Source organism: Gymnoscopelus microlampas (assembly GCF_963454915.1).
Source record: "Gymnoscopelus microlampas genome assembly, chromosome: 18".
Taxonomy (NCBI): Eukaryota; Metazoa; Chordata; class Actinopteri; order Myctophiformes; family Myctophidae; genus Gymnoscopelus; species Gymnoscopelus microlampas.
In genome coordinates this window covers 15,396,266-15,410,211 of record NC_139955.1, presented here as the reverse complement: position 1 = coordinate 15,410,211, position 13,946 = coordinate 15,396,266, and the positions used below count along the sequence as shown (strand labels likewise).

Genomic DNA, 13,946 nt, shown 5'->3' with positions numbered 1-13,946 from the left:
TAGTGGATGGAAACTTGCAGAAATGTGCATTTCGTTTTTTCGTCTTTTCCGTAATTTTCAACAGATTAATTTGAATGGAAACCCATCTAGTGAAATATTTATGAATTGATCTGAATTGAATTGATACAGTGACAGAAACAAGAGGCACAGACAGAGGCAGACGAACAGAGAGACTTGCCTTTGAAGTTGGGTCTGATTCTGGGGTCGTAGGTGAGCAGTAACTTATTCAATATGTTACTGGTTGTATTGGCAGGAACGCGAGCCAAATCCTCTGTGGACATCTGTCTGCAGGGAAAGAAACAGAGAGAGAACGTGAGAAAGGAAGATGGAGAGAAAGAAAGAAATATACAGAAAGGGAAAGAGAAAGGAGAGAAAGGGAAAGAGAGTTGAGGAAGAAAGAAAGAAAGAAAGAAAGACAGAACAGTAGACGTCATTACATTGGCCAGTCACATTCCTGGCAGGTCCCAGAGAAACAGATGTACAGAACCTCCACTTCTCCGCTGTATACTGTGATTAAACTCTTAACCTGAGAGCTGATTGAGTTAGCTCTGAGTCAAGACCACCCAGCCAGTGTTAGCATGCGGAACATTCACAGATGACACTTATAGATGTTCACAATATCATCATTGAGCTTAACCACTTAAAAGCCTCTATTCTTAGTGTTACAACTATACTCATTTTTTCTTTTTCTAGATTTCTGACTAATGTTCTTCCTTAGCAGGGATGCTGGGGTTCAAGTGGTCATGGAGTTCCCATAATAGGATAGAAAGAGCACCTCTAAGAGATCTGCTAGCCAGGACAGTTACCTTGACGTTTATTAAGGTGAATGTGAATGTGACAGCAATGACAGCTATGGTCGCTGTTCAGTCACAAACGCTTATAATTCAAACAAAACGGACAAAGAGAACAACACGTGATCAAAAAAACACACACACACACACACACACACACACACACACACACACGCACACACGCACGCACGCACGCACGCACGCACGTCGCACGTGCGCGCACGCACACACACACACACACACACACACACACACACACACACACACACACACACACACACACACACACACACACACACACACACACACAAATACAAGAGGATGTCTAATCTCCAATCACTAAATGAAACCTGATTAAATTCAACCTGCAACCAACAAACCAACCATTCCTCCTGTCAGAACCACCACACAACACTCCTGCTGAACCAGATAAAAACATTAAAAAGCAAAGACTTTCCACTGAACACTAAAGCAACAGCTTCTGTTTTGTGACAGGCTGACTGGTGAAATAATAACAGCATACAGCAGAGAGATAAAGAGAGAGAACAAGAGAGGGGGGTGTAGGGGGGGGCACAGGATTTGGCAGGGAAGACAGGAAAATGGAAGGGCTCTATGTGGGTGGCAGTGAATTCCCCCTCCCAGAGCACTTTTACATTACATACTGTAAACCTACCATGCACCCAGGATGACTTAAGTGCCCAGCAGGAACTCTGTGTGTGTGTGCGTGTGCGTGTGCGTGTGCGTGTGCGTGTGCGTGCGCATGTGTGTGTGGAGTATGCGTTTGTTTTGCGGTTTCCCTGATCAAAGTGAAAGCTATAACGTTCAGCTAAACCTATTTTTCTTCTTCTTTCAACTGAACATTCTGACAAGCCCTGTAGCTAAACTGGAACCAACTGGTTTTAGTGAATCCTCTCAGATACAGTTTAGTGCCTGATATAGACCATCCATGCGGCTTTGCATTTGCCAGTACTACATGAAAAGGCTTCCCCTGCAGATTGGAAAAGCCTCATTGTCGAGACAATTGTTCTCTTTTAAGGTGTTTGAGTTGCAGGAAGTTAAAAAACAGCATGTCCAATCAGGTTGAGATGAGAGGGAGGATTACAAATGTTGTTGGCGGACCTGATGGACAACTTCAATGTGACCAGCTCTTATCAAATAAGTCACATAGAGTATCGCTCAAAACTAAAATAATACAAAATAATACAAAGCTATAAACGTCTGTTTCGTCTGCAGCACATAACGGCGCCGCCGTCCGACCTTCCTAGCCCGTGTAATTAAAAAGAAACTGGCGAAAATTGCCAAAACTCAAACATCGAAAGTGGCCGCTTTCAAGATATTTTGGCCAGTATCTTTGGAACGGAAGGTCCAATCCGGGCAGTTCAAAGCTTCTTAGATGTGTGACTTTGAGGACATTAAGCACATAATGCCTCTTTTTGGGTTTTTCGGGTTGTCAGGCCTAATATTATGGTAATTGTTCGGGCGGGCCCTGTTCGGGCCGGCCCAGTTAGGACCAGGCCTTAATTTTCAGGCCCCTACCTGTTGGGTCCTGCTATTTCCTGTTATGTCATGCTACAGTATGTCCTGTTATATCCTGTATGTCTTGTTATGTACTGCTATGTTGTGTTGTGTTATGTACTCTTATGTCCTGTTATGTGCTGCTATTGTATTCCTTGTCATGTACTGTATGTCTGCTATGTCATGTTATGTTCTGTCTTAGGGATAGGGCTGTCAGAGGTCCAGTACTTACGAGGGACAGAAAACTATTTTTCCGCCTTTCTTTCCCTTTTTGACTTTGGCGGTGACTCCCTCTAAGCAGACCAACAAGATCAGGAGAAGGATGGATAGATTCCTCAAGGTCATCTTCACACATGTTGAGACGTTTTCCTGTGGAAGAAAAGGACAAAATAAAAATGAATTTATTGCTTTCGTTTGAATAATCGTAAATTAGTCTGGATAAGGGTGTCAGCTAATACTACAGAATAAATCTATAATTGAGCCTAGTGGTAACTGCTGAATAAGCAGCAGGACATTAGATGGATGGATGACTGGATGCATGTACAGACGGACAGACGGATGGGTGGACGGATAGAAGGATGGTGAATTGATGGATGGATGGTACATTTAGATGTGGCTGTTGCTGTTCAGGTTCAGCAATCAATCATATAGGCTTAAACCAGGCATCATGGGATTAAGGTTGACTCAGACTTGCCATGCTATTCATCAGCACTACAGCACTGACAGTGACTAGAGGTGCTCTGATTTAAATCGGCCGATTGTCACTCCAAATAGGAACAGTTTTGACATATAATCATTATGGAAATATTACAATTTTCCCCTTGCGCAGAAGATCGGTATCGGCCGATCGTGAGAGAAAACAATCCGTGACCGGGATCAGTCCCCAAAAACCTGATCGGAGCAACCCTCAGTGACCTATAAAGGTCAGGTGGACCAAAAGATTAGACCAGAAAATACACCTCAAACCAGTATAGTGCCTCTGGAACCAGGTGTCTCTGCTGGGACAGCCAGTAAAGAGACTTTCTTTAGAGGTACTGTATGTGTAAATCCATATCGCTGTACATCATTTGACTGGGGCAAAAATTGTTGTGGTGCTGGGAAATTCATCTGTGCCTGAACCACAAGTACTATAAAACAGGACTTAATACACACCTACGAATGTGTGTTTACCATAAATCTCTCTGTTAGCTGATTCAAGGCTGGGCTAATGGTAACACAGCCATAAGTGCGGTATACACACTTTCTACTCACAGGCTGTGTGTTTGCAGGGTTCCTTGATGCCGGTCATTAATCAGACAGCAATAGTAGTAGTGTAGTATCTGGCTTGATTCATTCCTCTGAGGGAAGAGGTGCCCTTTACCTCCGCTGGGATGGGGAGACCTACAGGCTGGTGTCTCTGCTGGCAGACTAGATATTAACTCCAGCCGTTTACTGTCCAGACTCTCTCTCTCTCTCTCTCTCTCTCTCTCTCTCTCTCTCTCTCTCTCTCTCTCTTTCTCTCTCTCTCTCTCTCTCTTTCTCTCAATTAAACTCAACTCAACTCAACTCAACTCAACTCAACTCAACTCAACTCAACTCAACTCAACTCAACTCAACTCAACTCAACTCAACTCAACTCAACTCAACTCAACTCAACTCAACTCTGGGAAACTATGATTACATTGCCAAAGCGAGTGTGAAATAAAAAACAATCAAAACTGAAGCTTAGCACACAATACAGGATAATCGGGAAGATTTGGGGTTGGAAACCCCTCTCCTGAAAATCGAGGGGCCGTTCCCCATGTCGTTTTCCCAATGGCTGGGGAAGAGGCCGCAGGCGGCCTGTGATTGGGTGAGACGGGGGGAGGGAGCGCTCGTTTTGCTTCACTGGATACTCGGACAGTGCGTTTGTTGACGCGCATGGCCGTTGGCTGCTTGCCTAAGGCACTCACTCGCCTGATGGCTTGCTCAGGGGCATCTCACGAATCTCAAGGCCACACTATCGGCACACATGCCTTGTTGTCAAGTGCTTTAAGGACGTTGAAGTAGCAAAAACCATCGCTCCTCTTCCCCAGCCTGTGGTTGTACAGAGAAGGAAGCAATTATCTTATCAGATTATCCTGTAGTGTGAGGGGTCCAAAGATCAAATCTTAAATGTACCAGTCTGCCTACAGTTTATCGGGCCGCCCGATAAATTTCAAACATGTTTGATATTAATCTAGATCAGGGGCTTCAACAGGGAGTCTGGGGGTCCTCAGAGTTACTACAGGCGGGCCGCCAAATCTTTGTGTGATAGGAACTTCTTTTTTTACACTAACCGCTTGAACCTTAGCCTCCGTATTCTGAGGGGAACATTAGCTGAAAATAGCAGATCTACAAGCAGAGCGAGGCGTTGTGAGCTTGTAGATCTGCTATTTTCAGCCAAGAGGTTTGGTGTAGAGGGAAGAAAGAGCAGACCAAGTACAGAGCCAACGGTCTCAAGTTTACAAAGTATTGAGGGTTTAAGTGGTTAAATGTCTGAAAACAAACATTTAACATGAATACAATATGTAGTGGGGGTCCCAGCTTCATCTCTTTCTCATTTAGAGAAAGATCCTTGGCCTGAAAACGTTGAAGACCCCTGATCTAGATGATTATGTAACTATTGTCCGAGTGAGCCGGCAGGCTGAGGCACGCGAGTCACGGCTGAAAGAGACAAGCCTACAAGGAGACACGAGTGAATGAGAGGACTTATGACATGGTGACTAGTCCAAACAGCCTGCGGTTGTACAGCTAAGGCTTGGCAAGAACACCACTGTCTTCCCAGACATATCACAAGTTCACAACCGTTCGTCGGTTGAAATGAAATCATGTGAGGTGCTGCTTTACTCCAGTCCAGAAGGCACGATCATCTTAAACACTTCAACCCCAGCATCCATATTCTGGGGGGAATCGCAGATCTGCAAGTTCACAACACATCACAATGCAACGTGTTGTGAGCTTGTAGATCTGCTAATTTTGGCCAGAGATTTTGTGTAAAAAGTACATGCCAACTGAGTTTTCAAGTCTAAAGGGTCAAATGGTTAATACAATCCTGTAACGTGTGATGCATAGATAAAATGCTTCTGATAAGATTGTCTTTGTAGTCTCTCTCTCTCTCTCTCTCTCTCTCTCTCTCTCTCTCTCTCTCTCTCTCTCTCTCTCTCTGTCCAGTAATTGTGCATCTGATCCTCTGTCTCATTGATTCCACAGGTTGTGTTGTTGACCCATTATTCAACCTCTGGTCAACATTACTCCATCTCTTCAGTCTTCACATTATTCTGCTCTCATTGTAATGTAAACATTGCACACTTGCGCGGGCGTGTGCACACGCACACACACACATACACACAGATCAGATAGTCAGCCCCACAGCTGGAGTAGAAGTGAAATATCGAACTTGGCATCCAGCCAACTGTCTTCACAAAACATTTCTTATCTGACTTACAATACTCCTGGGCCACACACACACACACACACACACACACACACACACACACACACACACACACACACACACACACACACACACACACACACACACACACACACACACACACACACCATCTTCCACTCCACTGACTCTCTCTCTCTGTCTCTCTCTCTCTCCCTCTGTCTCTCTCCCTTAGATGCAGGCAACAGCTGGGAGTCATGTTACTGTAGAGGTTAACAGTGACGTGTCACTACATAAAGCGATAGTATCTCATACTGAAAATAATACCAGATAGGGGAATTAAACTAAGCTTATTATGGATTATTGGCAGGTTTTGATGGCAGATTTCAAGACGTCCCTTTATGTTTACTGTGCTTTAATGAAACACAGTGAAACCGTTTTAAACACAGAGCTTCTTGACTGTGCCGAGGAGTCAGCCTCACTGTTGGCAATGTTACACGGAGGACACAGCTCCTCATAGTGTGACAGAGATTCTGGCTGCCATGGTGATAACGTATTGCCCATGGGCACAAAGCCAACAAGCAACACTGCTTTGTGGCCTTAAAGTATACTACCCCAGACTCCACTTCCACTGAACTCAGTCCAGTGTATTGCTGCTGTCGTGCAGAGACCTTGTATCTCCTTATTTCAACGTTTAATGTTTTTTCGTTAATTAATGCCCTACTTCATTGTAGAAAATGTGTCACACAAAAGTAGTGAAAATAGCAGATCTATACAAGCTCACAACGCGTAACATCGCGACGCGCTGTGAGCTTGTAGATCGGCTATTTTCATTATGTTTTAATATTTTTAAATATAAAAACGGAACGGTTTTGGACATACAAGGTTTCCAACCGACAGCAACAATATAAGAAGAAGTCACTGCTGGATGTACATACATCTTCATGTCTAGTTTTTCTTCCCTCTGGTTGCTGATACAGGACTAAAGTAATCCCTTTGCCAAACAAACTCGGGACAATTTCTTCTCACAAGGACAATAAACTAAACCAAATGATGCCCCCGGTGTGAGAAATATAACAGTATCAAAATGACAACAGTGCCCTCATAAATATTAAAATGTCTCTTAAATCAGGGGAGGGGGGATAAAACTTGCCTACGGTATTTTGGATTTTATGGTGTAATTATTTGAGATTTTCTAGTTCAGGGCAGGTTAATAGCGTGCCATGAAACTATACGCTTCATAAGGGCTCCTGTTAAAATTAATGAAATGAGTTAAAACGATTTTTATAAAACACCCTAGATTTTATACAGTCTCGCCGGATCTGAGACCCACAAATCGGACAAAGTCCCATACAGTACAATTCAAAACAACAAGCAGGCCAGAGTTGCTGTTGTTGTTTTCATACAAATACTATCAATAACAACGCACTGGGTTCTGGTCCTATACATGTAGCAAACTGATTAGAACCCGAGGCCCTGATACAATGTGTAGAGCTATATCATAAGGGCTGCAGCCATGCAAATACAAACAACACAAATGAGCCTATAGGGGTCATCGACATGCTGGCTTGTGGTGGACATTTTTGTCAAAATTCCATTTTTGCCAAGGACATACAAAATGAGTTGACAATAATATCATCAGAAACACAAAGAGCTAGCCCTGAATGACCATAACAGGTCTGTAAACTCTCTGTCTGAGAGTGTAAAAATGGAACCAAATATTTGGTTCCATCTGTACACTCTCAGAGTCATGGCGGCCCTTGCAAATAAAACATTTGAGATTGAACCACTAGTTCTCATAGTGGTATGACACTAGACTAGTACAGTGTCATACATATTATGAAGAGAACCTGGAGACTTGACATTCAGTAATTGGGTCTTCTGATTATGATCAAAATAAGAACATTATAATGGTGTGTAAAAACGAAATCTAAAATTAGCCATGGACAAAGGCCAAGTCCATTGCCACAGACAAATGTGTATATGGACACATTGATGACCCCCTGATTTATGGGCTGTCGGACTAACGTATTGCACCCGATTTATGTGCCTAGCCGACCTGATCTACAAGCTGTGGACCTGGCCATAACAGCATAGGCCTCTTTGGCTTAGAGTATGCACTACTACGGTGTATATTTACACTATGGCTATTATATAATAACATCCACCCCACTCCCAACCTGAGAGATGACTCTCTCTCTATCTATCTTTTAACTACAATGGTGAGCCCTGCACGACTAAAGAATTTCGTCCACCTTGCTTCACTTGACACTTGTAATGTGATGTGACAATAAAAGATTGATTCTGATTCTGATGCTGGACCTGTGGCTGCAGGCAGCATCAGGTCCTGTTTGAACATCAGGGAGGTGAGAGCCAGATGTTGACATTCTTTAGCCTGAAGACGCACAACAACATCAGGGACGCTGAAGGTGAACAGAAGACACACAGCAGCAGCAGCGACCACCATGATTCTAGATAGAGCCGTGATGATGACAAACATGAACGCTTTCACAGGGACACAACACCAAACGGACGTAAACATGCACAAAGTCCGTGTTTTTTCCAGGGGGAAAAACAGAACCGCATCCATCACTTACCATTTGCTTTGTGTAAACTGCTTATTTTCCTTACAGAAAACTAGGGTTATAAATCAAATCTGACAGCGGCTGAATGAATTATCGCTAGTCGTTATAAATAAATGCCTTCACGACCGGTCGCTGTTTCTCCTCTTTTCCATTCTTTATAATTCTCTCCCTCCGTGTAACGTTAGAATGTTGCATTAATCAGAAGTTACATGTCGGCAAATTGCCCATTTTTTCCTATTTTTCCCCCTACAATTAGGCCTATATTTGGGGGTATTTTCAGTGGTGAGTATTATTGTGTGTTATTTATATGTCTGCTGTCTTCTGTGTGTCGGGATGGATGTCCAAGATGGAGGATGTGGGCTCGCATCCATGCACCTGTCATACAACATACGTGCACAGTAGCGCCGCTGCTGGCCGCTGATGGAAGCAGTCACAACATCCAGTGGTGGAAAGTAACCAGTGGTGGAAAAAGTACTACATGTTTTACTTAAGTAAAAGTATCAATACCATCATGTAGAAATACTCTGTTGCAAGTCCGGTATTAAAACTTTCACCTGAGTAAAAGTACAAAAGTATTGGCTTTGGAAATGTACTTAAAGTACCAAAAGTAAAAGTACTCATTATGCAGAATGTCCCGTTTCACAAGTTATCATTCATTATGTCTAAAATATACTAAAAAATCTTTTGAAAATAGCCAAAGTTTAACTAGGGCTGAAGTGGTTAATGTATGTTTTGCAATGATAATCAAAATGGACAAAGTAATTGGTAACTAAAGTTTTCAAATAATTGTAGTGGAGTAAAAGTATAATATTTGTCTCTGAGATGTAGTGGAGTAGAAGTATTGAACATTGGAAGTACTCCAGTGAAGTAAAAGTACTTCAAAATTGGACTTAAGTATAGTACTTGAGTACATGTACTCAGTTACTTTCCACCACTGGCCACATCAGCATCAGCAGTAGTGCGTGGAGCAGATAAGATAACAAGACATTATTATGTAATGACATAATGCTATAGATTGCACGTCAAAGGGAGAGAAAATGGCCCACTATTTATGGATGACAGACAGTCTATAATATGAAGACATTTATGAGTCATAACACACATGAATTACATATCACGTGTGTTGGGTTTGAATTGTGAAGGCTGTAGAGGCTATATATAAAGACTACAGTCACATTAAAGACTCCACGCGCACTCACGCACACGCGCGCGCACACACACACACACACACACACACACACACACACACACACACACACACACACACACACACACACACACACACACACACACACACACACACACACACACACACACTAAGCGTTTCTCTCTCAGACTGATTGCTTTGTCCTGTTAAATTGTGGAAGTGGGAGGCGCTCACACACACACACACACACGCACGCACGCACGCACGCACACACACACACACACACACACACACACACACATACACACACACACACACACACACACACACACACACACACACACACACACACACACACAAACACACTCTCTCTCTCTCTCTCTCTCTCTCTCTCTCTCTCTCTCTCTCTCTCTCTCTCTCTCTCTCTCTCTCTTTTTACATATTAATATGACAACCAAACCAAATCATATTCCTTGTTATTTATGGGTCAGTGTAGCCTATACTCAACCTGTATTTAATCTGTGATTCTGTAGGGTATAAACGAAACAGTTTGGCCGCTGGATTTGACCTCAAGGCATTGCAGTAAAAGTTTTGGACAAAATCCCAGCTCTGCCACATCATGCCATCTGTCCCTCTGTACACCATGCTCTGTTTTCTCCACTAAGTGACTAAGAAACAGAAAAACAAAACAAATCTAAAAATAGTAAATAATAATAATGAATAGGAGGACTGAGTGAGTCATATAGACCACATTGTCTTTATATGGTCTGTCTTGTGCCTAATTTATACTTCTTCGCCCGACTGTCACTTGACGATCTAAATTTGTAATTATTAACAAATTTCCACAGCTTAGCCTGGAAACCAGACAAATCTGCCAATGATAATAGTCTGACCATACCAGGCTAACTACAACCTGAAGTCGTTCACGTCAATATCAGTTTTTCAGAAGCCACAATTTAAGACTAAAGCTTAATTTATACTCTATTACACGTGTCGCTTTTGGACAAGAACTGTTTGTCAAGCTACTGTAATCTTGAAAATAAGTACCTTGGTACAACGGAATGGGCCTATCGACGTCTACTGCGTCCAGATTGAAATAGCAGCTGCCCACCTTGCATTGGCACTAGAAGGACAGGTGCAACAGGCATTGATGAGCCTCAGGGCACAGGAGCTATACAGTTCTTACTTGGACTCTGGAGCAATGATTTGGCTTTTGTGCCTTCAAGGATAAAGCTGAGGAACAATTGTCAACCAGACCGGGAATAGAAAAGGAGAGCTTAGGAGCCTATGCCACAAAGCTGAAAAAAGTTATCCAATTAAGGCAGCTATCTCACCTTCCGGCGTCAACAGTTGGCGCTGCAAGCCTTTGTCCAAGGACTCCATCACAATCATCTTCTGCATGTCCAGCCACAGACATTTCATGCCATGAAAGAAGCAGATGTGTAGAGCTGCTATGTGTTACCAGCATGGCATCGACTGCCCCTGCCTACAGTATATCAGACAAGTTTTCCCATGCCATAGACATGGGAAAGCTCTTTCAGCAGAGAAGCAAGGACTGCTCTCCCACACAAAGATATCAGCTAGGGACCTACTGGAAGACATCTGTCTTGCCCGTGTCAACTGGTTCAGCACAAAATGAACACCGTCTCCACCCCATCACAACATTGCTATACATCATGGTGATGGACTATTTCAGTAAGAGGTCAGAGGCGTGGTCCCAGAGCACAATTACCATGGCAGAGAAGCTGGTCACAATGATGCTCTGTCTGTGCAGGGAGGAGCTACACAGAGTCAAGGGTTGCAACTTCATGCCCCGGGTGTTAGGCGTCTGTCGGCTAAAACTAGAACGAGGACCACTCTCCTACACCCCCATTAACTACACCCTGGCTACCCAGCTCGTCATCCTCTCTGACTGCCAGCAGAAAGACTATAGGACCTCCACATACCTATTATATGGTCCTGTGGTCATACTGGACCGCAGTTCAAGAGTCGTCACATTGTACCCCAGCATCTCTTATGTTCGGGAGAGAGCAACACAGACCCATGTGGACCTCGTGTTTGGGCCACAGCCTGACCTGGAACCCTAAGTGGTAGACTTCATGATTACTTTATGCAGCTGAGAGAGAGACTGCAAAAGGCTTGTTAACCGACAGGAATTAATTAAAGTTGGGGCTCACCAGAAATGGGCCTATGATTCGTGATGCTGAACGAGGTGTACTGTATGCCTCAGCATTCTGGGACTTTGTGTTGAGTGCGTGGGTCGCTGAGGACAGCACGGCCCCTGAGCTGGAGGCCGTGTAGTGTCCCATGGGTATGCATTGGACACGAGAGGGACTTCCCAGCATGCCTCAGGGTGCACACACTTTGTGTATTGTTTTATTGTTGTGTTATTCTGTTAATGTTTGCTATATATATGGGAATGCATGGGGGGGGGTATGTTTATTGTACTTGGGTTAAGTACAGCAGCCATTTATTTTATGTGTGTAATTGTGGGTGACCGTGGTACAGACACAGGGTAACTGCTGTGAGCACCCTCTCCCATTTCCCTGTCAAGTTGGTTTTGGGTGTTTGGTGAGCCATTTGCCACAATAAAGAAGTATTCCTATGAAAAGTCGTTGTCATGACAACTCCTTTGGAACAGAAACCCACCGGTCATCACAGTATTAAAGAGAACACTTTGTACCACACGCGCATAAGCAGGGGGTCCATATTTACTCTGTCAAAAAAAGAAGACAGATTCTGTTGAAGAACACACCGCACTGTGTTTTATCCCAGGAATCTGATCCATATCTCACTCCTTCACAGTGAAATCCTTAGTTTTAATTTAACTCCAAAGAGTGTACAAATGGAACCAAATGGACCCGGTCCATTTTGATCCATTTGTGCAGTCCTCAGAGTTAAATCAACACTAAGGATTTCACTGTGTTGCCTCACATCAGACAACGTGGGCAGCCACTCACGTTAATCCCCACAATATAATTTAGATTGACATGGCATGTCATTTGCATAATATACAAATGAATCTGCTCTACATGCATAAAGATTAATGATTTATAACCCTGAGCATGACTGCTGGAATTACAATGAATGAAGCATCAAAACGACGGCACACAAGGAGCCTTTGTGTTGTCTATAGCAACTCTGATCTGTACCTGGCGATGAGCCAGGTGTGTGATGGACAACCTTCCGCCATTCCAGAAACCTGTCAGGTTTGGTCTGAGCTGATCTGCTTGTGGTGTTATGCCTGGCATCCGCTGCACATTTCTGCTATCGGTGAAGGGAAAGAACCCTGCAATGACACGTTTCCCTGCTTGAATGAAAATAAAGCCCCCAATGGGGGTTTGAAGAACCACTTTACTCTACTGATGTTTACCACCGGTATTTAACTTTTTTTCAGAGGGGAATTTCAGGGCAGTCCTTGAGTTGGATGAAGACAGGCTGCACAGAAAAGCGGCTTTAGGGATTGGGCAGAGATATGATAAATAGCTTGGGCGGACAGGAGTAGCCTACTTACCACCACTCCTGGTGGAAAACTGCCAACGTGAAGGACACCCTGATGCGTACAGACCTGTAAACAGATACAGATATATCTGTAGGACAGACAATAATGGTCTTCAGCTAAGTATAATATACAATCTATCTCCACTGAATATATGCCTGAATAATATACATCTATTGCCTATGAATGGATACTATGCACAGACCATCAGCAGTGAATATGAGACTGGTACAGTGTCAACTGGCCTACAACAGTGACAGTATCCGGATAATATTACAGTCCATCAATATAAGAATATTTGCAGTGTTTGATTGATTGATTGGCATTTTTAATGACAAAAATCACACCTGTGTGAAGGTAGCGGCGCCTTTGATATATTTTGTCATAGATATGTGTTTCTACTAGAGAAACAATATTAAATCTCTGTAAATTTATTTCAAGGCTTCCATCATAGTGATGACATGAATAGTAACATAGTGATGTCATGAATAGTGACCAATCAGAACGTTGACGGACCTGACCAATCAGAACGTTGACGGACCTGACCAATCAGAACGTTGACGGACCTGACCAATCAGAACCTTGGCGAGCCTGACCAATCAGAACGTTGACGCAAAAGCCAGGTATAGAGGGCTAATATCCGCTTTATACCTAAAGGTATAGAGCGGCTAGCGCCGCTAAAAAATAAACCTTGACATCATAGTGATGTCATGAATAGTCCCCTTGTCTGACAAATCAGAACCTTGACAGGCCTGACCAATCAGAACCTTGACGGGCCTGACCAATCAGAACCTTGACGGGCCTGACCAATCAGAACCTTGACGGGCCTGACCAATCAGAACGTTGACGGAAAAGCCAGGTATAGAGCAGGACCATCGCCGTTAAAAATACATACAAAAAAAGAAGGGGGAAAAGCATGAGAAAAAAAATATATATACAAAAAAAAACATGAGGAAATAAAAAATAAACCTTGACATCATAGTGATGTCATGAATAGTCCCCTTGCCTGACAAATCAG

At 43.3% G+C, this 13,946-nt stretch overlaps 1 protein-coding gene across 1 annotated transcript in view; it reads right to left on the bottom strand.

The window, feature by feature from the left end:
- Nucleotides 1-10,810, bottom strand: part of glrbb (glycine receptor, beta b) — a 32,070-nt gene extending 21,260 nt beyond the window's left edge. Inside the window, exons 1-3 of the mRNA XM_084041240.1 lie at nucleotides 10,764-10,810; nucleotides 2,539-2,675; nucleotides 179-285 (exon numbers count right to left, since the gene is read on the bottom strand). Of these exons, the coding sequence (XP_083897366.1) occupies nucleotides 179-285; nucleotides 2,539-2,651 (220 nt within the window). The 5' untranslated portion in view covers nucleotides 2,652-2,675; nucleotides 10,764-10,810. The remainder of the gene's footprint in view (nucleotides 1-178; nucleotides 286-2,538; nucleotides 2,676-10,763) is intronic.
- Between the last annotated feature and the right edge of the window lie 3,136 nt (nucleotides 10,811-13,946).